The 26,448-nt window shown below is 48.1% G+C and overlaps 1 protein-coding gene and 1 long non-coding RNA gene across 4 annotated transcripts; one reads left to right on the forward strand and one right to left on the reverse strand.

Annotated features, from left to right (window-relative positions):
- Positions 1-1,747: 1,747 nt before the first annotated feature.
- C1RL (complement C1r subcomponent like) lies at positions 1,748-15,610 on the reverse strand. Of its 3 annotated transcripts, XM_059184690.1 has the most exons (6): positions 15,479-15,610; positions 14,648-14,876; positions 8,222-8,411; positions 5,896-5,991; positions 5,683-5,757; positions 1,748-4,067 (listed from the first exon to the last, which is right to left on the reverse strand). In XM_059184690.1, the coding sequence occupies exons 1-6, from the start codon at positions 15,559-15,561 to the stop codon at positions 3,295-3,297; spliced, it is 1,446 nt and encodes a 481-aa protein (XP_059040673.1). In that variant the 5' UTR covers positions 15,562-15,610; the 3' UTR covers positions 1,748-3,294. The 3 variants fall into 3 exon arrangements, with proteins under 3 accessions (XP_059040673.1, XP_059040674.1, XP_059040675.1); XM_059184691.1 differs by lacking the exon at positions 8,222-8,411 and having other exon boundaries at positions 14,638-14,876; XM_059184692.1 differs by lacking the exons at positions 5,896-5,991; positions 8,222-8,411 and having other exon boundaries at positions 14,638-14,876.
- LOC131838484 (uncharacterized) lies at positions 14,795-25,864 on the forward strand. The gene is made up of 5 exons (XR_009356609.1): positions 14,795-14,886; positions 15,457-15,604; positions 21,809-21,898; positions 24,314-24,562; positions 25,301-25,864. It is a non-coding gene; the product is annotated as an uncharacterized LOC131838484 (long non-coding RNA).
- Positions 25,865-26,448: the final 584 nt, after the last annotated feature.

Consider the following 26,448-nt stretch of genomic DNA (forward strand, 5'->3'; position numbering starts at 1 on the left):
GGGCTAGGCAGACAGTGTGGCTGTGTACCCACAGTGACTTGGTCTTTTCTGAGAGAAAGCCAGGGCTCTGGGAGGGTGCCTTCTGTGCCCCAGGCCAGAGTCTCCCAGTTCATAAAGTCTGTTCTTTGTGGAAGCCTTTCTTCCTTAATTCCTCATGGCTCAATTACCGTGTGGCGATGGATTCCAGAGAGAGGCTCAGGCAGAGCTGGCCTCCGCGTTGTAGGCCTTTGTAGTCTGTCCTGCTTGTTCCTCCAAATAGATTAATTCCTCCTTCCCTCCACCCACCCACCCCTTTCATCCCTCCGTTTATGGCCTACCTGTTTAATAGGCTAGGCCCTACCCAAGCAATGGATTGCAAGGACTCACAAAGGTGGGGCGGTTCACCATGAGGCAGTGACCAAGTCTGCTCTGAATGTGGGGAGAGAGCAGGTGCAGTAAGATACCATGTCAACCGGGCGCCTGGGTGGTTCAGTGGGTTAAGCCGCTGCCTTCGGCTCAGGTCATGATCTCAGGGTCCTGGGATCGAGTCCCACATCGGGCTCTCTGCTCAGCGGGGGGGCCTGCTTCCCTTTCTCTCTGTGATCTCTTCCCTTCCTCTCTCCTACTGTGATCTCTCTGTCAAATAAATAAATAAAGTCTTAAAAAAAAAAAAAAGAATGGTCGAGGGGAAACTGCAATTTAAAAAAAAAAAAAAAAAAAAGATACCACGTCAACCAAGGTGTGGCGCGTCCCTCCAGCAGGCCTGTATGTCCGAGCTGAGGAAGGAATCTGATGGCAGGGCTGATCCAGGACATAATTCCTGACATGACCCATGACCTTGGCAGGTCAGAAAAGAAAAAACGACGGAGAAGGATAAGAACTTGTTAAGAAGATGAGAAAAAAGGATTTTTTTTTTAAAGGTTCTGTTTATTTGTCAGAGAGAGAGAGAGAACTCACAAGCCTGGGGAGTGGCAGGTAGAGGGAGAAGCAGGCTCCCCGCTGAGCAAGGAGCCTGATATGGGACTTGATCCCAGAACCCCGGGGTCATGACTTGAGCTGAAGGCAGACGATTAACCAACTGAGTCACCCAGGCATCCCAAGAAGGGGAATCTTGTCTAGAAAATTGCATATTAGCATTTTGACAGCACTGTATGTGTGCATGCGTGTCTTGGGCTCATAGTGGGGGCAGAATGGCAGAGATCACAGGTAAGGAGCAGGTGGTCCAACAAGGTAACTCTTAGCTGGAGTTCTCCTGTCAATCACAGGGATTCTGAATTCTGTCCTCGTACGATACGACAAGGCTGCAAGTGACAAACCTGGGCTTCGTCAGCTCGGTCCCAGCCCTGCCTCCCCTCTGCCTGGCCACTCAAAGGAACATTTACTTGCACATTTGTTGTATATACCCTTGACTTACACCAAGGACAGAAAGAAGAAAGAGCCATATGAAGATTACTCCTGCACTGGTTTAAAGACCAGTATCAAAGACATTTTCTACTTTACCATTTATTCCTCTCAGGTTTTGGTTCTGGGGAAAAATGTTTCTCTCTTAAAGTAATGGTAGGTAACCTTATGTGGATAGATCTAGACATCTAGATCCATATAGAGCCATTTGTTATATACTTTTTTCCTTGGCAGGGAGAAACATCATTTTTTCGATAATAAAAACAAAATAAAATGAACACATGCTCATTAAATAAAATTTAGCAAACTTTAGCAACTACAGAAGAATAGGGGAAAAAACAGCCAAAATTATACCACCTAAAACAACTTCATTGAAAAGATTTTATTTATTCATTATTTATTTATTTGACACAGAGAGAGAGAGTACAAGCAGGGGGAGCAGCAGGCAGAGGGAGGAGGAGAAGCAGGTTCCCCAACAAGGAGGGAGCTCGACTCAGGGCTCAATCCCAGGATGCCAGAATCATGACCAGAGCTGAAGGCAGATGCTTAACCTACCAAAACATCCAGGTCCCCCAAGATTTATTTATTTTATTTTAGAGAGAGAGAGAAAAAGAGAGAGCAAACACAAGTGGAGGAGCAGAGGGAGAGAGAATCCCAGGCCGACTCCACACTGATCGCAGAGCCCTAGAGGGGGTTCAATCCCACATCCCTGAGATCACGACCTAAGCCCAAACCAGAAGTCAGACACTTAACTGACTGAGCCACCCAGGCGGCCCTTTGGGTGTTTTTAATAGTCTTTTATACTTAGGTTTAAAAATGGTTTAGAAAAATCAAAGTAAAATGCATGTATGTATAATTTTAAATCCTGTTGTTTTTCAAAGATCAACTTAACCGTTAACCAGGTAGCTGACTGGACCTTCAATGCTACCAAATTTGCTCTCTTCTGTTTTATGGTATTAGTTTTCTATTTCCATTTGAACAATCGTATTTGACTTATGTCTTTCACGGTAAATCACCTCAAGACCTTATTAAGTGTTATAGAGCTGGTCTTCTCAGGTGGAGCCCAGACCCGGGTGTCCAGCAGTGCTGGGGGTGTCAGCCCCACCATCCAGCCCAGTGCTGGGCTCAGCTTGGGGTCTAGGGGATGGGGCCAGGAAAGTGTGAGCCAGGTGTTGCCATCTTCACTGAAGCAGGAATTCCCAGGGAGGACCTGTGAGGATGTGGGGATTAGGAAGGGGGAAGCACAGTAGGTCTTGAGGACAATTGCAAAGTACTGCAGTGTCCTAGTAAGCACATGGCCTTGGCAGTTCTGTCCCAGCTGTGGGTTTTGGGAAAGACACTTTATGTCCCTGGGCTTCAGTTTCCTCATTTGTGAAATGTAAGTAATAACACCTCCATGGCAAACTTGCTGTGAGGATTCAATGAAATAACCCGGGAAGCGTCTGGTACGGAGAACACGGAAGGCAAAATGGGCTATTTACTAGAATTGCAGCTAGGAGATTTGGTGGTGGTGAAACCAATAGCTTGAAAGTGTGGAGGCCAACTAGAGGGGCTTGGGAATGTCTCAGAACTGAAAGCAGTTAAAACCACATCACCCATACCCCATTTGAACTGGGTAATGGGAAGGTGACGGTCTCCCAGGAGAGCACAGAAGAAGCCATATCTGCAGGAGATGAAGTTTAAAAGGAAACTGGCTGAGGTGTCCAGTGCTTCCCTGGAAGGAAGGTAGAGGAGGAGAAGGAGGAGGCACTGGGAAGGAGGAGGAGTTCTCTCCCAGCCGGGACAGGGCAGCAGTCACTAGAATAGGGATTCCCTGCTCCCATCCCCATCTCTGAGCTGGTCCTCCCTCCTCACCCTCTCCTGGGGGACAGGGGCAGTCCCCAGCTGAGTGTCCCTGCTCAAGCGCCCCCTGGCTCAGTCCTTCCCGTCCATCACTGCCTTGATCCAGTCCAGGTAGTTGAGCACTTTGGTGTAGAAGCCATAGCCCTTGCCACAGCCCACGCCCCAGGAGACGATGCCCGTGGCCACCCAGCGATGGGCACGCTCATCCCACACCACAAAGACGCCACCGCTGTCCCCCTGGCAGACACTCTGCTGCCTCATCTCGTCCCCTGCACAGAACATGTTGGCTGAAAACAGCTCAGACCTCTGCCTCTCTCGGAGCCAGGCCCGGCAGGCGGCCCGTGGGGCCACGGGCAGGCTTGTGTATTTCAGCTCGGTGGTTAACCAGCCCCTGTCCACACCGAACCCGCTGACCAAGCCCCACACACCACTGCGGTAGAGGGCCTCGCGCTCCGGCAGGCAGACCGGGAGCAGGCCGGGGCCCAGTGGCACGCTCCGTTGCAGCTCCAGGAGCGCAATGTCGCCGTCAAAGTTGTGGGACTCCTGCGGCTGGTAGTCCGGGTGCACCACCACGCGGCGCACGGGGTGGCTCCCCAGCCGCAGCATCTCGTCGATGCTCGTGTGGCCCAGGAACACGTCCACGCTCCGGTTCCTCCCGACGAAGATGCCGTCCTTGGGATAGATGGTGTGGGCCGCAGTGAGGATCCACCTGTCGCCCAGCAGGGCCCCGCCCCCGCGGCCGTAGATGTTGGTGAAAGCTTGCCAGGGGAAGTTGCCTGGCTTGGCTTTGGAGGAACCCAGGGCCTCCTGGTTCTTGGCGATGGGGGTGACGGGCCGGCCACAGACTGGGAGAGAAGAGACACGTATAGGTGACATCAGCAGCTGCATCAAGGAGCACTTGTTACAGACCTGCTTCCGAGAAGCGCTCTCCTCCCTGCTTCCTGGACACTTTCTTTTTTAAAAAAGAATCTCTCTTATTTTACCTTAGCAATAGGATTAAAAAAAATTAATTCCAGCGTCATTTTTTTTTAATTCCAGCGTCATTAACACACAGCTTATGTTAGTTTTAAGTACACAATACAGTGATCAGACAGGCCGACACATCACTGAGAAGTGTGCTCTTGGTCCCCTTCCCCTGTGTCCCCCATCCCTCAGACATTTGAAGGCCACTTCTTCAGACTCTGGTGGGGCCATCCCCAGCAAAATCATGCAGCAAGCAGTTTGTCTGTGTCCTTCCTCCATCGTGGACCTCTCCCACCATCACCTGCTCCCCAGCCCACTCCCTGAAACTGCACCAGCCTGGCCGGAGAGCTTTCTGACGGTCAGGAGCGAGATCTGAGAAGTTCATTCAGATCAAGTTAGAAAGGTGATCTTTGACAAAAAAAAAAAAAAAAAAAAAAAAGATTTCAAAAACAGTTAACTTGAACACTTGTATCTTGCTGGGGGGAATGTAAAAGGATGAAGCACCAGCCTGGCAAGTACCCAAAAAGTTAAGCCAGCAGGTGTAAGGAGACCTAGTAATTCCACTTGCGGGGACACACCCAGGAGAACAGAAAACATGTCCACATGGAAACTCGTACATGAATGGTCATAGCGGCCTTATCCCTAAAAGGCAAAAAGTAGAAGCAGCCCGAATGTCCTTTAACGGATGAATGCATGAACAAGAGGATGGATTAAGGTACATCTGTGGAAAGGAATGAAACACTGACACGTGCTACAACATGGGTGAGCCTTGAAAACAGGCTGAACGAAAGAAGCCAGACACAAAAGGCCACGTGCTGCCTGATTCCCTTTATAGAAAATGATCAGAAGAGGCAAATCCACAGAGACAGAAAGTAGGTTAGTGGTTGCCGGGGGGGGGGGGGGGGGGAGGGGAGGGGAGAGTCGGAGGTGCTGGGCTTCTTTTTGGGGTGATGGGACTGTTCTGGAATTAGTGGTAATTTGGCACAACCTTGTGAATATACTAAAAATCACCACAGGGTACACTTCAAGGTGGTTAAGATGGTGAATTTTACATTACATAACTTCTATCTTAATAAAAAGTCTTAAGAGCATGGCGAATTTCCTTGCACTGTGGCATGTAGGTAGGGAGGTATTTTGGGGACAGAGAGCTTGTCTGCGTATCCTTAAAGCAGACCGTACCAAGAGACGGGTTTCTCTTCTTTCTACTGTTCTGACCCCCTTCCCCCTTACGGTCCCCTCTAACGGACTTCATCTATGTTTGTACTCTCTGTTATCTCTTGATTCTGAATAAGGGACAAGACTTTTGCCTCTCCTTTTCTGGGCCTTCTTGGTCCCCTTCTTCTTCTCCACCTTCTGCCTTCATCTCTCCCTCTCTACCTTAAGAGAGAAGAGACACGTGTCCTTTAACCCTCTGTGTCCCTCTCCCACGGGCCCCAGGTACAGCTGAGGTTTCTGTAGAAAGGGGCCACAGGGTTGGCACTGGAGGTCATGACTCACCAGGTACACAGTGAGGAAGCTCCTCTCTATCTTGTGCCTTCTTCCAGGGGAACTGGGGTGTGCAGGTGAGTGTTCCTGAGGAGTGAAATGAGGGGAGGCAGAGAAACAGGTTCAGAATTGGGAGGTGGGGGTGCTAGGTGCCCAGAGCGCCTTTGGCTTCTTGGTGGGAGTGAGGCAACTACGAGCCAGTTTCCCAAGCTGGCAGGGACTCACCTGCTGGCACTGCCTGATAATAGGGCTCCCGGCAGTGGTTCTGGATCTGGGAGGGGTTGTCCTCCCGTGCGCTGATGGGCAGACTGTGGTTCACTCCTGTAGGAAACCAGTTGTCAGGAGGACCCCGAACTGGCAGCCCAGGGACTGATTCTGGCGGGGGGCCATATTTAGAGACTTGCACAGTTTTTCATTTAGAACACGTGAATTAGTTTTCACTGATCAGATCATCAATGATAAAAAATGATTTAAAAAAAAAAAAAAGGAGAACAATTGTGATAAATAGGGTATGGGGAAAATGGGGAAACGGGCATTTTCATACATGGCTAGCCAGTACATGTTAGTGAAACCTCTTTGGGAGGAAATGTAGCCATGCCCAAACTTAAATTGCAAATGATTTTTCACCTAACATTTCCATTTCTAAGAATTTATTTATTCATTTTTTAAAGATTTTTATTTATTTGACAGAGAGAGGGATAGCAAGAGAGGGAATACAAGCAGGGGGAGTGGAGAGGGAGAAGCAGGCTTCCCACCTAGCAGGACCCTGGGATCATGACCTGAGCCGAAGGAAGAAGCTTAGTGACTGAGCCACCCAGGCACCCCCATTTCTAAGAATTTAGCCTCATACACAGGCTCAAAGATGTATATGCAGGGCTACCCATGGCAGGACTGGCTTGTGGCAGCCCAGTATCAATGGAGGACTGGTTAAATACAGTATGCGCATCAATCAAAAGAATACTATAGGGTCCTTAAAAAGAATTGGGCACTCCTAACCACATGAATATGGGATGCTCATTAAGACATATTACTGAGGGACGCCTGAGTGGCTCAGTCAGTTAAGTGTTGTCTTTGGCTCAGGTCCTGATCCCACAGTCCTGGGCTGGAGTCCTGACTTGGGCTCCCTGCTCAGCACGGAATTTGCTTCTTCCTCTCCCTCTCTCTCTATCCCCTCTCCCTGCTTGTGCTCTCTCTCTCTCTCTCTCACTTGCTCTTTCTCTCAAATAAATAAAATCTTTAAAAGAAAGACATATTATTGAGTGAAAAATGCTAGATTTAAGACATTGTGAATATTATGCATGCCCCTCCTTCCCCACCGCTCAACAGTGTGTCTATTTGAATGGCACAGAGTGTCTTTGAAAATGTACCCAGGAAATGGGCAACAGAGTTGTTTCTGGACAGGGTAGCCAGGGACTAAGGGCCAGAGATGAGAGGAAGACTTACTTCTTACTCTATTACCATATGATATTATTATTTTTAAAAATTTATCATGTACATGCATTATTTTGTAAAAAAAAAAAAAAAATCTGAGTTCCCATTTGAAAATCCAGAACTTCACTTAAAAATCTGGACTTTTGGCAGAATGGCTAAAATTAACAAGTCAGGAAATGACAGATGCTGGCGAGGATGTGGAGAAAGGGGAACCCTCCTACACTGTTGGTGGGAATGCAAGCTGGTCCAACCACTCTGGAAAACAGCATGGAGGTTCCTCAAAATGTTGAAAATAGAACTACCCTATGACCCAGCAATTGCACCACTGGGTATTTACCCTAAAGATACAAACGTAGTGATCCGAAGGGGCACGTGCACCCGAATGTTTATAGCAGCAATATTTATAATAGCCAAACTATGGAAAGAACCTAGATGTCCATCAACAGCTGAATGGATAAAGAAGATGTGGTATATATACACAATGGAATACTATGCAGCCATCAAAAGAAATGAAATCTTGCCATTTGCGATGACGTGGATGGAACTAGAGGGTATCATGCTTAGTGAAATAAGTCAAGCAGAGAAAGACAACTATCATATGATCTCCCTGATATGAGGAAGTAGAGATGCAACAGGGGGGGTTAAGGGGGTAGGAGAAGAATCAATGAAACAAGATGGGATTGGGAGGGAGACAAACCATAAGTGACTCTTAATCTCACAAAACAAACTGAGGGTTGCTGGGGGGAGGGGGGTTGGGGGAAGGGGGGCAGCACATAGGAGGGTATGTGCTATGGTGAGTGCTGTGAAGTGTGTAAACCTGGTGATTCACATACCTGTACCCCGGGGGATAAAAATATATTATATGTTTATAAAAAATAAAAAATTATTAAAAAAAAATCTGGACTTTTGGCTTCTCTTGAAAGAGGGGATGATCTGAAAGCATTCGGCCTAGAATCCGCATGGAAACAACTGCTGAGCCACGGTTACCCCTTTAATTGGGCTGCTCAGCAGCGGGGGCACAGCTGAGTGGGGAGGAGCCACTCAAACTTCCATGTGTCCCTTTAGGACCCCAGGGGCCATGGCCCCCGGCAGAGGCTACACACCCATGAGGGACACTCACTCGCAGCTTGGTAGAGGGCTAGGAAGCCCTTGTGGAGGTCAGTGGTCCTGTCCTGAGAGGAGGCGGGGGCCCGGAAAGTCAGCCGTAATCGGTTTCCTGGGGATACAAACTCCATCTGACCAGGAGGGCTGCCCAGCGGGGCACCCTGCTGCCCACAGAACCGGCTTGGATCCATCCCGCTGGCTGTGATCTGAAAAGGGAGAGTGGGCAGGCAGGTGTGGGGGTGAACGTGTACCACAGGGTCACATGTTCTAGAAGGTCTGCACACCTCTGGGGTTCAGAAGCTGTTCCTTGGGGAGCTTTCCTCAAGTTGCATCTTGTCCCCTTACTGGTCCCCAGATTTCTTTTATCCATGACCAGATACCTAGCCTATTTCTTTAGCCTACCATAAGTATCTCATAAAGCTCACCCTGGTTACCTACTTTCAAGAAGCTCCTTGGGAACTCCAGGGTTTCTCCAAGCAGTCTGCTGGATTATAGATTCTAAGAAGACATGAACCACATATATTTTGCTTACTGCTGACCCTCTGATGCTCCGAATGGTATCTAGAGGATCACAGCCTTGAACTGACAAATACGCCGACCTAAGTCCTTCCCTTCTCACCTCCGCCACCCCCATCGCCTTCCACTTGTCCGAATAATGTCCAGTGGCCAATGTCCGTGAAGCAGTAAGACTACACCAAGACTGAGCCCCCTTGGGTTCCTAGCCTTTCCAGTTCTTCTTCTTTTGGAATGTTCCTCCTCTTACCCCAGAAACTGTAAGGGAAGTCCCCCACGCTGTGAAATCTATAGACAAAATGTACACAGTGTGTGTTCCCTGGCTATGTTGCTTCAGTATATCCTTGAAGCTGGTTGTCTCCACTTCTGTTCCTTCTGATTGCCTCACCCCTGCTCAAATCCTTTTATGTGGATTCCCCAACCCGGGCAAGGGCTCTTTGGAAGGAGTTCCATGGCCCATGCTTCACGCCGCATCTCTTCTCTGGGCACACAGCTCACTGGTCAGTGCACCTGATTTCTGACCTTCATATTGACCTACATACCCTCTTTGTTCTCTCGTTCTCCCCAGATCTCAAATTCCTTTAAGGGTCCCTCCAGCTCATGTCTGTCTCCGTGATCATAGTAACCGGAGGGAAGCTGGCACAAAGAAAAGTTTTCCATTACCTGGAATGTCTGGCTTAGGCACGTCCCAATACTTTTCTTTCCTTAGGACATCCCCACATCTAATGTCCCTATTTAAGAGACCTACCTCTTGGGGGAGAAGCATGTTCCCCTGGGAAACTGTCCTTCATGGACAGACTTGGTTGTTAAATGCTCCAGTTTTCTTCATACCCTTCCCTGTGAGTTGTTGACTAAAAACGACTTGGGAGTCTAACTAGCAAAGTAGTACAGAAGCTTGGATTTCATTCGTTCGTTCATTCACCGGGTATTGATTATGTTCTATGTGTGAGACACTGTGCTCGGTGCTGGCGGTACAGACATGAAGAACACACAGATCTGCTACTGAGTGGCCCGCAGGCCGGCGGAGCACACAGACAAGCAAGAACTGGATTGGGCTCCAGGTTCTTAAGTTCTGCATTCGCAGTCTGGGCGATTTGCTCTGGAAGCGGAGAGGAGGGAAGAATCCTCTTCCTGAGCTTGAACTCCCTCTGTGACTGGGCAGTGTAGGGCTAAGATGGAAACTGTCCACGACTGAGAAGAGCAGGGGTCACGGCAGGTGCTCAACAGACACGGGCTGAATTAAATACAGTCCCAACTTCCAGTAAAATCTGAAGCAGTAAACACATGCATTTATCTCCTTTCCCATCTCAAATCCCACCAACACGACAGCAAAGGGACGTGACCCAGGGCAAGAAAGTGAGAGTGCGTGACAGCAGAGGAGGGATGTCAATGTTTTTGAGACGGGACGTAGATGCACAAACAGCAACGGGTCTTTGAAGGTGGAAGCCAACATAAAGCGAGCAGGCTCTCACCACAGAACCTGGGAAAGTTTCAGAAGCTGGGGTAACGAGGCAGCCCCAAGGATGAGGATGAAAGAAGGACTGATGGAATGCCGATGTGGGGGGCTCAGAACTCTAAGTCCCTTTGCCCACCCTGTGCATCCCACTCATTCCAGCATAAGACCCGAGTGTGAGCCAGACACACGGGACTTGGGGTCCCCTGGCACACTCGACAGGGGAGATGAAGACCAGTGTGGAAAACAGAGGGCTTCGGTAAAAGTCTACGTATCAAATAATGGGATTCCTTCCTCTGCTTGCTGGCCAGAATGTTGGCCACCCTGAGCCGGAGCCCAGAGGATTCTGATCAGAGATGGGCTGTTGCTGAAGAAAATACTTCAGCAAGCTAGTGTTTGGGAGGTCCCCCTACAGCACAAATAATAGGTTACCTTGTTGAGAATTCTGTTGTCAAACCTGTCTCTTCACAAATTTTAAATACTCACACACAGCATCCAGGGCCAGCTGAGTGTTCCACTTTTTTTTTTTTTTTTTAAAGATTTTATTTATTTGACAGACAGAGATCACAAGTAGGCAGAGAGGCAGGCAGAGATAAAGAGAGGAGGAAGCAGGCTCCCCACTGAGTAGAGAGCCTGATGTGGGGCTCGATCCCAGGACCCTGGGATCATGAGCAGAGCCAAAGGCAGAGGCTTAACCTACTGAGCCACCCAGGCACCCTGGTGTTTCACTCTTAAATATGACAATGGACAACCAAGGATTCTCAGACATTGTAGGGAAGTTTCTAACGCGATAAGCAGAGATCGAAACAAGTGAACAATAAAAGGGAACCTGGATGAAGAAGAGATAATACAAGGAACAAAAGATACATTTAAAAATAATCCTGTACAGGGAAGGCTATTGGCTTCACGAAACAAGAACTCTATTCTATATGAAGGTACCTTGAGAAGATAAGAATGAGCTTTTTAGACATGAAAAATACATTAGCAGAAAAAAAAATTTTTTTTAAAAGATTTTATTTATTTACTTGACAGACAGAGATCACAAGCAGGCAGAGAGGCAGGCAGAGAGTGGAGGAAGCAGGCTCCCCGCCGAGCAGAGAGCCCAATGCGGGGCTCTATCCCAGGACACTAGGACCATGACCTGAGCCGAAGACAGAGGCTTTAACCCACTGAGCCACCCAGGCGCCCCGAGCAGAATAAATTTAATAAAAAGTTCATATTTAAGGGGTGCATAGGTGGCTCAGTTAAGAGGCTACCTCCAGCTTAGGTCATGATCCTGGGATCCTGGGATGGAGCCCCATGATGGGCTCCCTGCTCAGTGGGGAGCCTGCTCCTCCCTCTGCCTCTGTCCCTCCCCTCCATCCCTGTTTGTGCTCTCTCTCAAATAAATGAATAAAATCTTTAAAAAAGTTGGTATTTAGGGGCGCCTGGGTGGCTCAGTGGGTTAAAGCCTCTGCCTTCGGCTCGGGTCATGATCTCAGGGTCCTGGGATCCAGCCCCGCATCGGGCTCTCTGCTGGGCAGGGAGCCTGCTTCCTCCTCTCTCTCTGCCTGCCTCTCTGCCTACTCGTGATCTCTGTCAAATAAATAAATAAAATCTTAAAAAAAAAAAAAGTTGGTATTTAAAATGAGGAAACCTCCCAGAAAGTGGAACAAAAGAGATGGCAAACAGAACAGAATGGAGTAATAAAACTGGAGAATCAGTCGGAATTTACAACAGCTAAATTTACTTTCTCTTTCTATAGAAAGAAAAAATAAAGCAGACATCTGGAACTTGTTTAGAAAATAATACAAGAGCGGTGGGTGGGGGAAATGCGTGAAATAGGGGTTGTATGGAAGTGTTGAATCACACCTGAAACTAATACCACTGTCTCTTAGCTAACCTGAGTTTATTTATTTTAAAGATTTTATTTATTTATTTGACAGAGATCACAAGTAGGCAGAATAGCAGGCAGAGAGAGAGAGAGAGAGGGAAGCAGGCTCCCTACTGAGCAGAGAGCCCCATGTGGGGCTCCATCCCAGGACCCTGAGATGAAGGCAGAGGCTTAACCCACTGAGCCACCCAGGCGCCCCTAACCTGAATTTAAATAAAAACTTAAAAAAATGAGTAAGTGAGGGGAAGAAAAGAACAGCACAAGTAATATAATCAATAATATTATAATAGCATTGTATGGTGACAGATGGTGACTACACTCATCGGGGTAAGCACTGAGCAATGTATAGAATTGTGTTTTCAATATGTTGCACAACTGAAACTAAGGGAACATAGTATGTCAACTACACTTCAGTAAAATAAAATAAAAAATTAAGATAAAAATAAATAGACATAGGCTCAGAAGCCTAAAAAAAAAATAAATAAATAAAAGTACATTCCCAGAGTTGAGGACTAGATTTAAAAAGTCTCTAGGGATCCTGGGTGGCTCAGTGGGTTAAGCCGCTGCCTTCGGCTCGGGTCATGATCTCAGGGTCCTGGGATCGAGTCCTGTATCGGGCTCTCTGCTTGGCAGGGAGCCTGCTTCCTCCTCTCTCTCTCTCTGCCTCTCTGCCTACTTCTGATTTCTCTCTGTCAAATTAAAAAGTCTCTAGACTGGGGATGCCTGGGTGGCTCAGTGGGTGAATTATCTGCCTTCAGTCCACCCCTGCCCCCATGCTTTCTCTCTCTCTCTCTCAAATAATAAATAAAATCTTTAAAAAAGTCTCTAGATTACAAAAAACCCCCTGTATACAATGAGGACAAAAAGACTCGCGTCAAGGCACATCACAATGGGAACTTAGAATACTGACAATAAGAAAAACGTCCCAAAAGTTCTAAAGAGAAAAAAACAAAGGACCAGGAATCATATGTGTACCAGGCTTAACAACACTAGAGCAAGCAGACCATCTCATCAAAATTCTGAGAGAAAATGGCTTGTAACCCAGACTGCGTCCCAAATTCACTATCTACCAACTGTGATGGTCGAACCAAGGCACTCAGGACTGTGAGATCCTTTACAATTTACTCCCTCACGCTCTTTCTGGAGGGGAATGTATTCCTCCAAAATGAGGGCCTAAACTGGGAAAGAGAATGGTACGGGGTTCGGTACAGCACAGGGCAGGTACAGGAAATGCCCAGAAGGAGGGAGGAGGGGACTTCCAGAACGCATGAGGCTCTGGAGAGCAAGGAACTCAGACTGAGGAGATAAATCATCACAAGATCTTCAGGTGGGATGTCACCAATACAAAGCAGGACCAAGCGATTGAGATCTGTTGTTGATTCCATCGAGAGGAGATTTACTCTCTGGCTAAGAGTCTGGGGAGCTTAGTTACAGACAGAACTAAGCAAACTAAAAATCAAAACAAAAACAGAAAATCCAAAAAACTCCATGTGATTACTGACTCCCGGGAGACCCAAAAGCCAGAGAAAGAAGGACATATAATTACTGTACACCATGTGCTCAGAAGGGAGTATTTTCAGGGCGCTTGGGTGGCTCAGTGAGTTAAGCCTCTGCCTTCAGCTCTGGTCATGATCTCGGGGTCCTGGAATCGAGCCCCGCATCAGGGTCTCTGCTCAGCAGGGAGCCTGCTTCACCCCCTCTCTCTGCCTGCCTGTCTACTTGTGATCTCTGTCTGTCAAATAAATAAACAATAAAAAAAATCTTAAAAAAAAAAAGAAGGGAGTATTTTAAAGTCATGAAAATATAAATAACAAAAAATGCTAATAAGGCTAGCTTAGGGGGATGGGGTGGGGAAGTGCACTGAAGGTCTAAGAGAGGTAAAGAGAGTCCTCATCTTCTAGAGTTGGAAATTAAGTGATCAGATGCAAAAAGTAACACAATAAGCAGTTATTTATATACATAGAAGCAAGTGCCAGGTGGAGCAGCTCCGGGCTTCGCAGGCGCTGCCACTGGTAAAGGCACTGGGGCTGGAGAGAAGGCTGGAGACTGCTGTTTTCATCATAAGCCTTGTTGTATACTCATTTTTCCCCAAGAACTCTGTGCATGGTTTATTTTGCTATGAAGGAAATTTAACACAAAAGAGAATGCAAAGTGCTGTTTTTAAAGGGTCCCTATCCTGCAACTTGAACGGTCACCTAAGCTTTCGCTATTACTTAGGCCCAGCTTCCTGATCAGACAGAGCCTGCACTCCACAGACACTTAGTGGATCTTTACTGACTGATGTATGAGTCCTTGCTCTTTGACACCAGGGTTTTGCAGTATGTGTGTGTGTCCCTCCGAATGACTTCCAAAGGCAGAGACTGCCCCGCCGCCCTCTGTCTTGCTCTATGGAACCCAGATGGCTGCCTGGGCGCAGGCAGTGCTGCTGGTGTAAGGCAGCGGCCTGGCTGAGACCCCAGCCTCCCAGCTAAGCCGCCTGTGGCCCTGATTTAGGCTTTTCATCCATCCTTTGCCATTCAGGGCACAGCCACATCCCCCTGCCTCCGGGCTCCAGGCCAGGAGGCTCCCACCCGAGTCCCTTCAGAACCCCCACCGAAGCTCACTGTGACAGAGTCCTGCTCACAGTCCTGGGATGGCTCCAGGTCGAAGTCCTGGAACACAAGCCTCACGGCAAAGCCCTCTGGAGCCTCGATGTCAGTGGTGCTCTCTTGGCCTCTGAGATAGGGCTCTGGATACCCGGGCGATGTCAGCTGCTGGGGTAGCTGCTGGGCCAAGAGCACGGAGCCCTGCGTGGGGCAAGCCTGGAGGACTTCCCAGAGGAGTAGCCACCACCTGTGAGGGGGTGAGAGTGAGCTATGGCCACACGCATATGGCCTGAGGCCTGTGGAAATATGAGGGGCAGGGGCAGGTGAAGCTGGGAAATAGAGAGGCCCTGCAAAGGCATTCGCAGCTATGGTCTCTGCCCTTGAGGCCTGGGCACCTGCAGGCTCCTCCCTTAGGGTCCCTCACCCCAATTCCTGCAGCCTCCTAGCCAGCTGGAGCGTGGACTGTGAGTTTCCCACCATTGCTCATGTCCCTGGACAGTCTCGATCAAAGCAGGGGGCTGCTTTCTGCTTCGGCAAGTCCCATTCCCACTCTGGGACCTGGGGGAGCCGTGGTGGTGGGAGGGAGGGGAATTTAAATGCGGTCGTTCTCCTGGCTTGGACCAGGGAGTCTGACCAACTCCAGGGAAGGCTGCTGGTGGCTACAGGCAACTTTCCAGTTCCCCTTGCAGGGACTGGTTCCGTGTGTGTGTGTGTGTGTGTGTGTGTGTGTGTGTGTGTCCCCGCACGCATGTGGTGCGGGTGAGTGCGCGGGTACGCAGGTTCCTGGGTCCCACCTTCCCCTCTCCCGCCATTGTCCTCTCCTCCAGGGCGTTCCGTGGGCACACTCACATCTTGCCCGGGCAGCTTGTGGAGTGGGGGCTTCTCCAGTGGTCATTTCCCCACTCCGAGACCAGGCATCTGGAATTGGACATCTGGGACCAGCAAGAGGACGTGGCCCACGCCAGGGAACAGGAGGTGGGGCTGGGGAAGGACCTGCTGGGGGAGGAGGGAGAAGTTACTGGAAATGAGTTAAGTAATTGTCCAGTTCCCTTTTCCTAATTCTCTGGGTTGAGCGCCACCTGCTGTCTGATTCAGGAATAGTTTGCCCGCCACAATTTAGAGGAAAAACACCTCCCCAACCCCATTTGCCCTCAGAAAATACCAGGGGGAAGGGAAGGCACCAAGTCATGACTGTTTTGTACAGTTCACAGCTGATTTTTCCCTCATGCATGTATCACATGGTAGGGGTGGGTCTCTCTGCGTAAAGGCTTTCACCTTAATGGGCCATACCTTTCCCTCCATGACCTTACCATTCATTGATGTTAGGGGACTGCGTCTTGTAGAAATTGAAGTTTGTGATCCGTGACCTTGAGCTGCTCCCTCTTCCTCTCTCAGCATGGGTGAGGGCATTTGCTTAGGTAGTCTTTGAATCCTGCCCACAGCCCCTGTCAGTTCCAGACTCAAACTTCTTTAGACATATACTAGAGGCCACGGCAGGGGACAGAGCCCGCTCTCATTGTTCCCCCAGGAGAGACACTCACCCATAGCTTGCTAAGGGTTGCAAAGCCCTTGTGGAGGCACAGGGTTCTGTCCTCAAAGGAGGCAGGTATGTGGAAAGTGAGCAACAGCCTGCTCCCTGAGGACACGCACTCCCTCTGACCTGGGACACCAGCTCTGAGCAGCACCCCCAACCCCGGGCAGCGATGTGAAATGGAAGGGGGTGGGGGGGAAAGGCAGGCACATGCAGGGCGAATCCTTGTTAGCTGGCCCAGGGTCACGTCCTGTCGTGGACTCCAGCTCCATCTAGAAGTTTTGCGCACATCCGGGGCTCAGAGTTATAGCACGTGATGTCTTTGTGGAATGGCTGTCTCCTGGTTCTGCTCATTGCGAAGGCTGCCGTGTGCTGAGAAGGGCTCCTCAGCCACTCCAGAGCTCTTGGTCTACTCTTCGTTTAAGAGGCTCTCCGGAAACCCTTAGAGACACTCCAGGCCAGCTAGCAGGCTCCATTAAGACCGGGACTATGGCTCCTTGGCTCGCCACCATGGATGCCTAACACGGTGCCTAGTCCATGGACGTGACCTCGAAACACGCATGGTTGAGTCTTGACCATATGGGTATAAAGTCTCTTAGTTGGCTTCTTCCCTTGCCCTCTCACACTGACCCTCAAACACCCCTTCTTCTGGTGCCTCTATCACTTTGCTAAGTACTCCTCTGCTACCCTTCTCTGGGACCCAACTTTTCCTGCTTCCCCTTCTTCTGCAGGATACCTCCTCTACCCCACACAGGCAACAAAACACGTAGGCTTGTAGCACAGCTATCTAGTAACAGAGCGAGAAAAATCTAAAGATACAAACTACTAAAAATGGTATACTCCCATAATATTGTATAATCCTGTAATGGCAATAAACAGCTCCTTCCATGCTCTCCCTGGGTCACCCACGTGACCAGGCTCCTTCTGAAGCATATCTCTGGGTTCCATTCAGTCCCAGAGCATCCTGCCTCCATCCTTAGTCCCAGAGAGAGCTTGGTGGGCAATCCCTCTCACCCACATTCCAGAAGTAACCTCTCCTCTGGGCCCCCACACTGCTCAGTCCCTGGTCATATGTTCTCCTCCTTCTGTGACTTCTTCCTTTATTTGTCCCTCACCCCCGCTGCTTTCCTCCTCCTCCTGGATTGAAGCTTTAGCTCCGACAGCTTCCTCTCCTCTGAGCCTCGTGTCATCCCATCTTCCTGGAGACCCTCTGGCTTGAGAAGGCAGCTTCCTACTGAACTTGAGAATGTTTTTTAAAAAAGATTTTATTTATTTATTTGACGAAGAGAGGAAGAAGGAGTGAAAGGACACAAGCGGGGGAGCCGCAGAGGGAGAGGGAGAAGCAGGCTCTCCTCTGAGCAGGGAGCCGGATGCAGGACTGGATCCCAGGACCCTGAGATCATGACTTGAGCCCAAGACACATGCTAAACTGACTGAGCCACTCAGGCGCCCCTGGAATTGAGATTTTTTATTGGCTCTCGAGTAATAGGGGTACAGTAGAGATGGTGACCCCAAATATCATGATCAGGACATCTGTCCTCCATCACCCTTGGGGTAGGGCTGTTATGGGCCACATATTCCAAGTCCCCTCAAGTTCACTTTACTTGGAGTTATGCTGCTTCCCCTCTTCCTTTTCTAGCTCTTCCCACTGGACTGATTCCCAGCTTTTCTGGTAGATCACAGGGCAAGGATTCCCCCTGTTCATTCAAATTACCACACTCTTAAACTCTTTGAAAAAGACAAACAGAAGAATGAGATTTTACTTTTATGCTTGAAAGGACAAGGCAGTCCCAAAGGAATTCTTCTGGTCTAACAAACAAACAAGAATCTCCTAACTCTCTATGCCTCTTCCAAATCAAAGAGGTTAATTTAAATATCATTTTCAGGGGTGCCTGGGTGGCTCAGTCAGTTAAGTATCCGGCTCTTGGTTTCAGCTCAGATCATGATCTCATGGTCGTAAAATGGAGCCCCATCTCCACCTCCATGCTGGGCATGGAGACTGCTTGGGAGTCTCTCTCTCCCTCTGCCCCTCCCCCTGCTTTTGCACTCTCTCTATAGAAAAAATAAATAAATGAAATACTGTTTTCAGACAAATAAGTAATCAATGGCCAGCTGGGGTTGCAGACTTTCAAGGTTTATAAATTACATTGTATCGTTCATATAGCCACCTTCTCGGATGTCTGCGTGGCTTAGAAGATTCCTTTGTGCAAATTACACTTCTAAAGATGATATAAATATAACGCAGAACAGGATTACATATTTTCACACCAGTGGGACTGAATGTTCTTGATTTACCACTTTATCAGCATCAACTCTATGAAGCAGAATCGTGTCTGATTTTCTGCAACTCTAGGAGAAGAGGGAATATGTTCTCGTCTTGCTAAGATTTATCTGGTGAGCATTTAGGGGGCTTGCTTTTTAAAACCGAGCACCAGAATTTCACTTTAGGGCATTTGGGGTGGGGGGGAAGGCAGGACTGAGAAGCTTAAAATGTGCAAAAGAGAAAGTTAACAAATGGAAAATGAGACACATTCTGGTTTTCATCTATGATTGGGAGACAGGTGCATTTATTCCAGAGCAAGGGCCAGGCAACGGGGTTGTGGCTGGAGAAGGCTCTGGAACGAGGCAGAAGAATATAGTAATTCCCAGCATGACGTTTACAAAATCTCTAGTATAGACAGCCTTGCCATCTGGCTCAGGAATAGCTAAAATATTGGAGACAGTTTTTTACCCCAGTTGAGGGTGGATATCTTTGAGATCAAGAAGACCTCAGGGGTGCCTGGGTGGATCAGTTGGTTAAGCAGCTGCTTTCAGCTCAGGTTGTGATCTCAAGGTCTTGGGATTGAGTCCCGCATCAGGCTTCTGCTCAGCGGGGAGCCTGCTTCTCCTATCCTTCTGCCTGCCACTCTGCTACTTGTGGTATCTCTCTGTCAAATAAATAAATAAAATCTTAAAAATAAGAAAGAAAGAAAGAAAGAAAGAAAGAAAGAAAGAAAGAAAGAAAGATGCCTCTTACCCACCTACACCGAGACTCAACTTGAAGAAGCTGAAGGAAAGTTCGGTGGGGGTCCTGCCACTTGCTCATTTTTTAAAAAGTTCTCTATTTCAAAGACTCTATTTCTTTATACTCCCAGTTCTCTATTAATCACTCTCCAGACTGTGGTTGTCTCTATCCACGCCTTTCCTTTCCAGACTGGGTACTCTGGGGTGAGGAGTGATGGCACGTGGAAGCCCCAGGACATCCACTGCCTCATAGTGGTGAGAGGAAGGCTCTGGTGAGAGGGAGTAGAATTCACCTCCGTGGACTCCTCCTTGGTTCCTGCCCTGCCCTCCTCCACCCTGCCTTGACTTGGCGATCTTGAGGTACAGCTGCTGTCTCAGGTCCTGCCTGCTCATTGGATGTCAGAGCCTGTGAGATGGCTGACTGTGGTCTGCCTGGCATGTGGAGGAAAGCATGAGGGCCCCTAGGAGTCCAGGTTGGGCCACTTGGTGCGGATGGTAGCAGAGGGAGGAGCAAGAGGAGCCCCAGAAGAGAAAGCCTTCTACTGCCCCCTGCAGGCGAAAAGCTAGGACCTACAGGGCCTGCCCAGGAACAAGAGAGACCCTGGCATGAGCCCCCAGGGATCTGCCCTTGGAGGAAGCGGCACTGAACCAGACACTGGATCACAAGTCTTAGGGGCTGAGTATTGTGTTCTTTGTCTCTAATGTTCTTTGTCATATTCTTTTGATCATGCTTCACTATGGCTTCTCCATCACACGCCCACCTGACCACCCATCAGCCCTGAAAACACTGGCTACTTTTGCATTTATTTTCACCCACCCTGATTCACTCTATTCAAAGAAATTCTCCCTGAGGAGGTCTGATGGCCCTAATAAGGTTGCTAGTGCTTTACCCATGAGGACACTAACCCCTCCTCTCTTTGTAGCTTTGGTGGCCTAACTGTACCCAAACCTCCAGAACACTCTATAGGGTCATCTATTGGAAAAGCATGTGTCTTAGTTTGGTTGGAAGAGTCCCAGTTCACGCTAGTTGTCCTGGTGTAATTATTACTAATGTCCTCCTTCCCTTTCACAAGAGTCCTGGTTTAGACAATAAGCTGTCTGGTCATCAGTGGGCAAGATGCTTTGCAACTTCTTCAATATGGTGACCCTGCTGCATGAGACCTCCCTGAACCCAGCCCCACTCACTGTCACTTGTCACTGTGACCACTATCCCAGTCTGAGCCCTGAGTGCCCAGAGCCCTTTCTGGAAACTCTGTGCCCGCTACATCAGTTAGCATGCTTTCGTGGGCAACACGATACCCCTCTGAAATCACACGGAGGATACGTGCTCACCAACATACCTCTGCTCCCCACCTCTCCACCGAAATCAGAGCCTCCCTTCGCTTTAATACTTAAAAAAATATCATCTTCAGGTATTCAGGTATGATAGATGGGAGGGGATGGCTTTGTCCCAAAGTTCTCAGGTCTGACTACTAAACTCTTTCTCCTTATTTTTAAAGATTTTATTTACTTATTTGAGAGAGAGTATGAGAGGGAGGAGGTCAGAGTGAGAAGCAGAGGGAGCTGATGGGGACTTGATTCCGGGACTCCAAGATCATGATCTAAGCCAAAGGCAGTCACTTAACCAACTCAGCCACCCAGCCACCCATCTGTCTACCAACCCCTAAGAACTCATCACGAGAAAGAGACTGGGAATATCCCCCAAATAACCCTCCTGCTTTTACCCTGCCAGAGAGGCTGGAGGAAGGGCAGGAGGAGTCCTCAAAACAGGAAAAAAAAAAAATGATTGTGCAAGAGATTTTCAGTATGTTTGGTGTGAGGAAAACCACTGTGGTGGAGTAGTATTGTGCTTCACTCTGCCTCTCCGCAGCAGTGTAGACCGTCTTGTCGAAAACTGTCATCATCAGAGAGTGGGGGTTTTGAAGCTGAGAACTTTCCCCCACAGATTGCTCAGTGAAAGCATTCATTTTGAAGTTGGATTGTTCTAGAGGGAATTCCTCATATGGGTTGGAAACTGTCTCAACTCCTTTTTGTCCCAGGTCTAAGAAGAACTTACCATTCAGACCCCGAAACATGCATATGTAGACACATTCATTTATTCGACCAATAGTTCTTGAATGTTACTATGTACCAGGTGTTCCATGTATGTGGGCTGTATGGAAATTCTTATACTGCATTTGGTCCTACATTCTAGACACACACACACACACACACACACACACACACACACACGTGCGCACACGCATGCTCACACACAGACATCTTTCACAGAAGATTCCATTGTTTCTTCCGTTTTGCATCTTGTACTATGACTCCTCACAAATGTGCCAAGTACAGACCCAAACCGGGTATGTTCTGGAACTTTGTTTTTTCCAGGCTGAAAAGGTTTGGGAGAGCTATGCTTCATGGCTGTCAGGGGATGGCAAGAGAGAGAGGGTCAAAACAGACACAATTTCCCAGGTGCAGGCCTGTTATCAAGTCTGCCCGCCTTCATACACCTACACCTACCACACCTGGGAATGATCTGCCTCATCCATCTTTTGAGAACCAGCCCCCCCCCCCACCCCCCCCCCCCCCGCCCCGGCCGGGGTTTCTCCCCTTTCCTGGGAGCACTGAAACTTGCCCTCTTATGTAATAACTCTTAGGGTCACATGGAGCATCTGGGAGACGGGAGACACATCCACAGGGCTGAACAACGGTCCCCGTCTGTGAGCCATCTGGTGGGAAGAAACCAGGTAAGGCTCCAGTCGGAGCTGGGGCTTCATCCCTCGCTTCCCTTTAGAGCCTCCTTCCCTCCTCCGTGATAGTCTATAATGGGCAGCATCAGACTCTGCTCCTCAGCTTGTTCTCCCTTCTAAGACGGGCCCATTCTGGAGGTTAGCACTTCTTAGAAGACTTTCATAGAGATGCTCTGGAGGACAGGAGGAGAAAGGTCTTAAAAGAGAACTCCAAGGCAGACCGGGTGACCAACTGTTCTGACTTGCCTGAGACTGAGAGCTTGCCTGGGATGTGGACCCTTCAGTTTTAAAACTAGGCAAGTTCTGGGGGCACCTGGACAATCTCTCCTAGTGGAGTTCAAGAGCTGGGTGGAGGCTGGGTGGGAAGAGGCATGGCCATACAGCTTCTGGTGTCTTGAGCAGCCTGGAGCCTGGCATGGACACTGTTCAGAAGAATCTAACACTTCGAATATGAAGGCCTGCCCTCGTCCCACATAGGTGACATGGCTGCAGTGAGTGTTGTGGGTCAGGGGACAAAGACTCCAGGGACTTGGGGTAGAGTAGGAGGCTGGTGGCTCTCTGTGCAGCTGGTTGTCACAGGCCGGTGTGGGGCTGGGGCTGAGTAGCTGGGTGGCCTCTGTAGTTTGTCGCCTGGCAGGAAAAGCAGAAGTGGCTACCCACGCAATTATGACATCAACGCAGATACAGGGCTCCTCAGGGCTGGCTCTGTGTTGAATGGTACCCTTGTCCACATCTGGGAGTGGGGACATAGGAAGAATGCCAGGAGTTGATGACCTGGGCTCTGGAGCCTTGGGGAGAGGAGCGTGTCTGCAAAGAGCTAACACTCTTCTTAATATTATTATCATGAGGTCTGCCTGGGTGGCTCAGTTGTTAAGCATCTGCCTTCAGCTCAGGTCATGATCTCAAGGTCCTGGAATGGAACCCCCATCCTGGTCTGGGCTCCCTGCTCAGCAGGGGGTCTACTTTTCCCTCTCCCTCTGCTCCTCCCCCCAGCTTGTGTGGTCTCTCGCTTCCAAATAATAAAAAAAATAAAATCTTTAAAAAGTTTTTGAACTACTGCTTTCTCAAGCTAGTCTGCAGTTTGAGTTAAGCCAAGCTAACTACCTACTTGAAAAAAAAAATCAATACTTTTTGGAGGAAGAACACAGAGTCCATCATCTTTATAATGTACCTCCAGTTGTGTCCAGGATACAGTCCAAAATTACTCCAGATATGAAGAAACAGGAAATGCAAACCACACTCAAGAGAAAAGACAACAGAGATGTCCCCCGAGATGACCTGGATGTTGGAATCTGTGCACAAGGATTTGGCATGCAAAGACGCAAGGAAGAATATGCCCATGTTAAAGGAAAAAGGAAACATAAGCAGAGAAATAAAAACGTTTAAAAAGAACCAAATGTAAATTTTAGAATTCAAAGATGCACTACATGAAATTTAAAAAAGATCTCTGGAGGTGCTTAATAGAAGCATGGAGATGGCGGAAGAAAGAGTCCATGAACTTGCAGATAGATAAATAGAAATTATCGAATCTGAAGATCAGAAGGAAACAAAAATTATTTTATTTTATTATTCCTAGTTTTTAAAAAAATATATTTTATTTACTTGTCAGAATGAGAGAGAGAGACAGAGAGAGTGAGAACGAGCACAGGCAGAGAGAGTAGCAGGCAGATGCAGAGGGAGAAGCAGGCTCCTTGCGAGCAAGGAGGCGGATGTAGGACTCCAACCTAGGACGCTGGGATCATGACCTGAGCTGAAGGCAGCTGCTTAACCAACTGAGCCACCCAGGCATTTCTGTTTTATTTTATTATTATTATTTTTTAAAGATTATTTATTTATTTGATAGAGATCACAAATAGGCAGAGAGGCAGGCAGAGAGGAAGGGAAGCAGGCTTCCTGCTGAGCAGAGAGCCCTATTCCGGGCTCCATCCCAGGACCCTGGGATCATGGCTAAGCTGAAGGCAGAGACTTTAACCCACTGAGCCACCCAGGTGCCCCCAGAAGGAAAAAATTTTAAAGATGAGCAGAAACTCAGGGATCTGTGGGACAACACACACACACACACACTAAACCCAAACCCTCTAATACAAGTGTTCTTGATTTTCAGAAGGAGAGGAGAGAGAGAATGAGGCAGAAAAAATATTCAAAGAAATATGCTGGAAATTTCCCACCTTTGGTGAAAAACAAACATTTTTAGGTTCAGGAAGCTCGGTAAACTCAAAGCAGAATGGAAAAACAGCCACAACCACAACTACAACAGCCACAGTCACAACAACAAAAGCACATCCCAGCCAATCACAGTCAAAGTGCTACAAACCAAAAGTAAAGAGAAAATCTTGAAAGCGCCCAGAGGAAAAGGGCACACTGCACACAGAGAAAACATTCTCGATGTCACTGTTTTCTAATCCCAAACAGGGCAGACTGGAAGACAGTGCAACGTCTTTAAAAATTCTGGAGGAAACGAAATCGTCAACTCAGAATTGTTTTTCCAGTGAAAATATTCTTCCAGAATGAAGATGAAATAAAACTATTCTCAGATCAGAGAAAACTGGGAGACTTTGCTGACCTGCATGATGAGAAATGCTAAAGGGAGTGTCCGGGCTGGGAGGCAAGGAGCCCGGGGTGGACGACAGAGCTGCAGGGAGCAGTGAAGAGACTTATATGGTAAGTTTGTAGCTAAATAGAAAATTTGGCTTTTCATTTTACATAAAAAAGGCATACCTGTTCTAAGCAAACATTGTAACTAGGGATTGTGGGGCTTATAACATAGGTAGATGTACATACATGAAAACCACAGCATGGTGGAGAGCGGTGGACCCCTACAGTTCTGGGGTTCTTCAGTATTTCCTCCAAGGAGATGGGAAAACTAAGATGGGGAGAAGAAATTCTCTCCAGGGTGGTGGCTCGAAGCGTGTGTCCTGGCAAGCCCTGGGGGTCCCTGAGATCCTTTCAGTGGGGGGTTGGGGAGGGGTAGTGAGGTCAAAATTAATTTTACAATAATACCCAGGTATTATTTGATTTTTTTTCTCTTTCTCTCATGAGAGAACCACAGAGTTAGCAGAGGCCACATATGGTGTGGTAAGATCATCCCCTGATGTGTATTTGTGAATTCTTATATTTTAAGATGTTCACTGTTTTAATTTTTAATACGGTGACTATGAATAGATATATCCAGATAAACAAAAGCTCTTTGAGGGTCTCAGTTTGTAAGGGGAATAAGTTTGAGAAAAGCTGTCTTAAAGCAACCACTAGAAATACTACACAATAAATAGAATACACTGAATACAATATGATAAAACACAATATAGTAATTAAAAAAAAAAAGAAAAGCAAAGAAGTAGAACTACAAAGCCAATCTATCAATTAAATTGAAATGGAATTCTGAACTGGCTTAATTTGCAGGACTGTTTCGAACAGGGTGACCTATAGAAATCGTCCTGGTTGGCCTGGGACTGAGCCGTTTCCTGGGACACAGGACTTTCACGACTAAAACTGGTTCAGCCCCACGCAAACTGGGACAATTAGTTATTTCTAGTCCTTTAAGCAACTACTTTGTCCACCTTTCCCTTGGCCAAACATGAGCCCCTGAAGAGCAAAACCCTCATCTGTGCTGTGTGTGGGCCCCCGACAGATGAGAGGACCGGATGAAGGAGGGAAAGGAAGCAAGCTGTGAATTATAAGTACACCACGTTCACAGAAATAGAAAACATCCATGAGAACAATTGGAAATGAAGGTGACCGTCTTAGAGCAGAGGGATGTGGGTGATTTAAAAACGGTTTCTCTGGGGGCGCCTGGGTGGCTCAGTCTTTTAAGCATCTGCCTTCAGCTCAGGTCATGATCCCTGGGTGCTGGAATCGAGGCCCCACATCGGACTGCTTGCTCAGCGGGGGGCCTGCGTCTCCCTCTCCCACTCCCCTTGCTTGTGTTCCCTCTCTCGCTGTGCCTCTCTCTTTGACAAATAAATAAATAAAATCTTAAAAAAAAAACCAAAATGGTTTCTCTGTTTAGTGAAATTTGTTTAATGTTATTAAATTAGTTTAATAATTATGAAATAAATGTGTTTAGAGTCATAAGTGTGTCCAGGCAGCTCTTTCTAAGCCAGACAAGATCAGAAGGGTGAGGCCGTGGATCCTGAAGATGGTGCTGGACCCTGGCTCTGGGTGCACGTTTAATCTGCATGATTAATGAAGAAGGACTTTGTGTCCTTTGGTAAAAACTCAGGCCAGGCACAGATCCTTTCAGCCTTGAGGGGCTTCTACCTAAAGACAAGCTGAGAGCCCGCTGTCCCGTCTCCCTGCTGTGTCTCTGATTCTCACACCTTCTGCACGTGCTTCTGGGTCCATTGTATTTTGTCTCTCACTAACCAAGGAGAGGCAGAGGGCGGAAGCAGAGAGGGGCATAGTCTCTGAAGTCATGAAAGGGCTGAAAGGAAGCAGAGGGAGTACATGTTATGGGTGCAGGAATGTAGGAGAACATTTTCAGTTTGGATTTTTAGTTTTAGTTTTAAATTTTGAAATTCCTGTTGGTGCTGCCACCTGCTGTCCTGCAT

The sequence above is a fragment of the Mustela lutreola genome, chromosome 8 (genome assembly GCF_030435805.1).
Source record: "Mustela lutreola isolate mMusLut2 chromosome 8, mMusLut2.pri, whole genome shotgun sequence".
NCBI lineage: Eukaryota > Metazoa > Chordata > Mammalia > Carnivora > Mustelidae > Mustela > Mustela lutreola.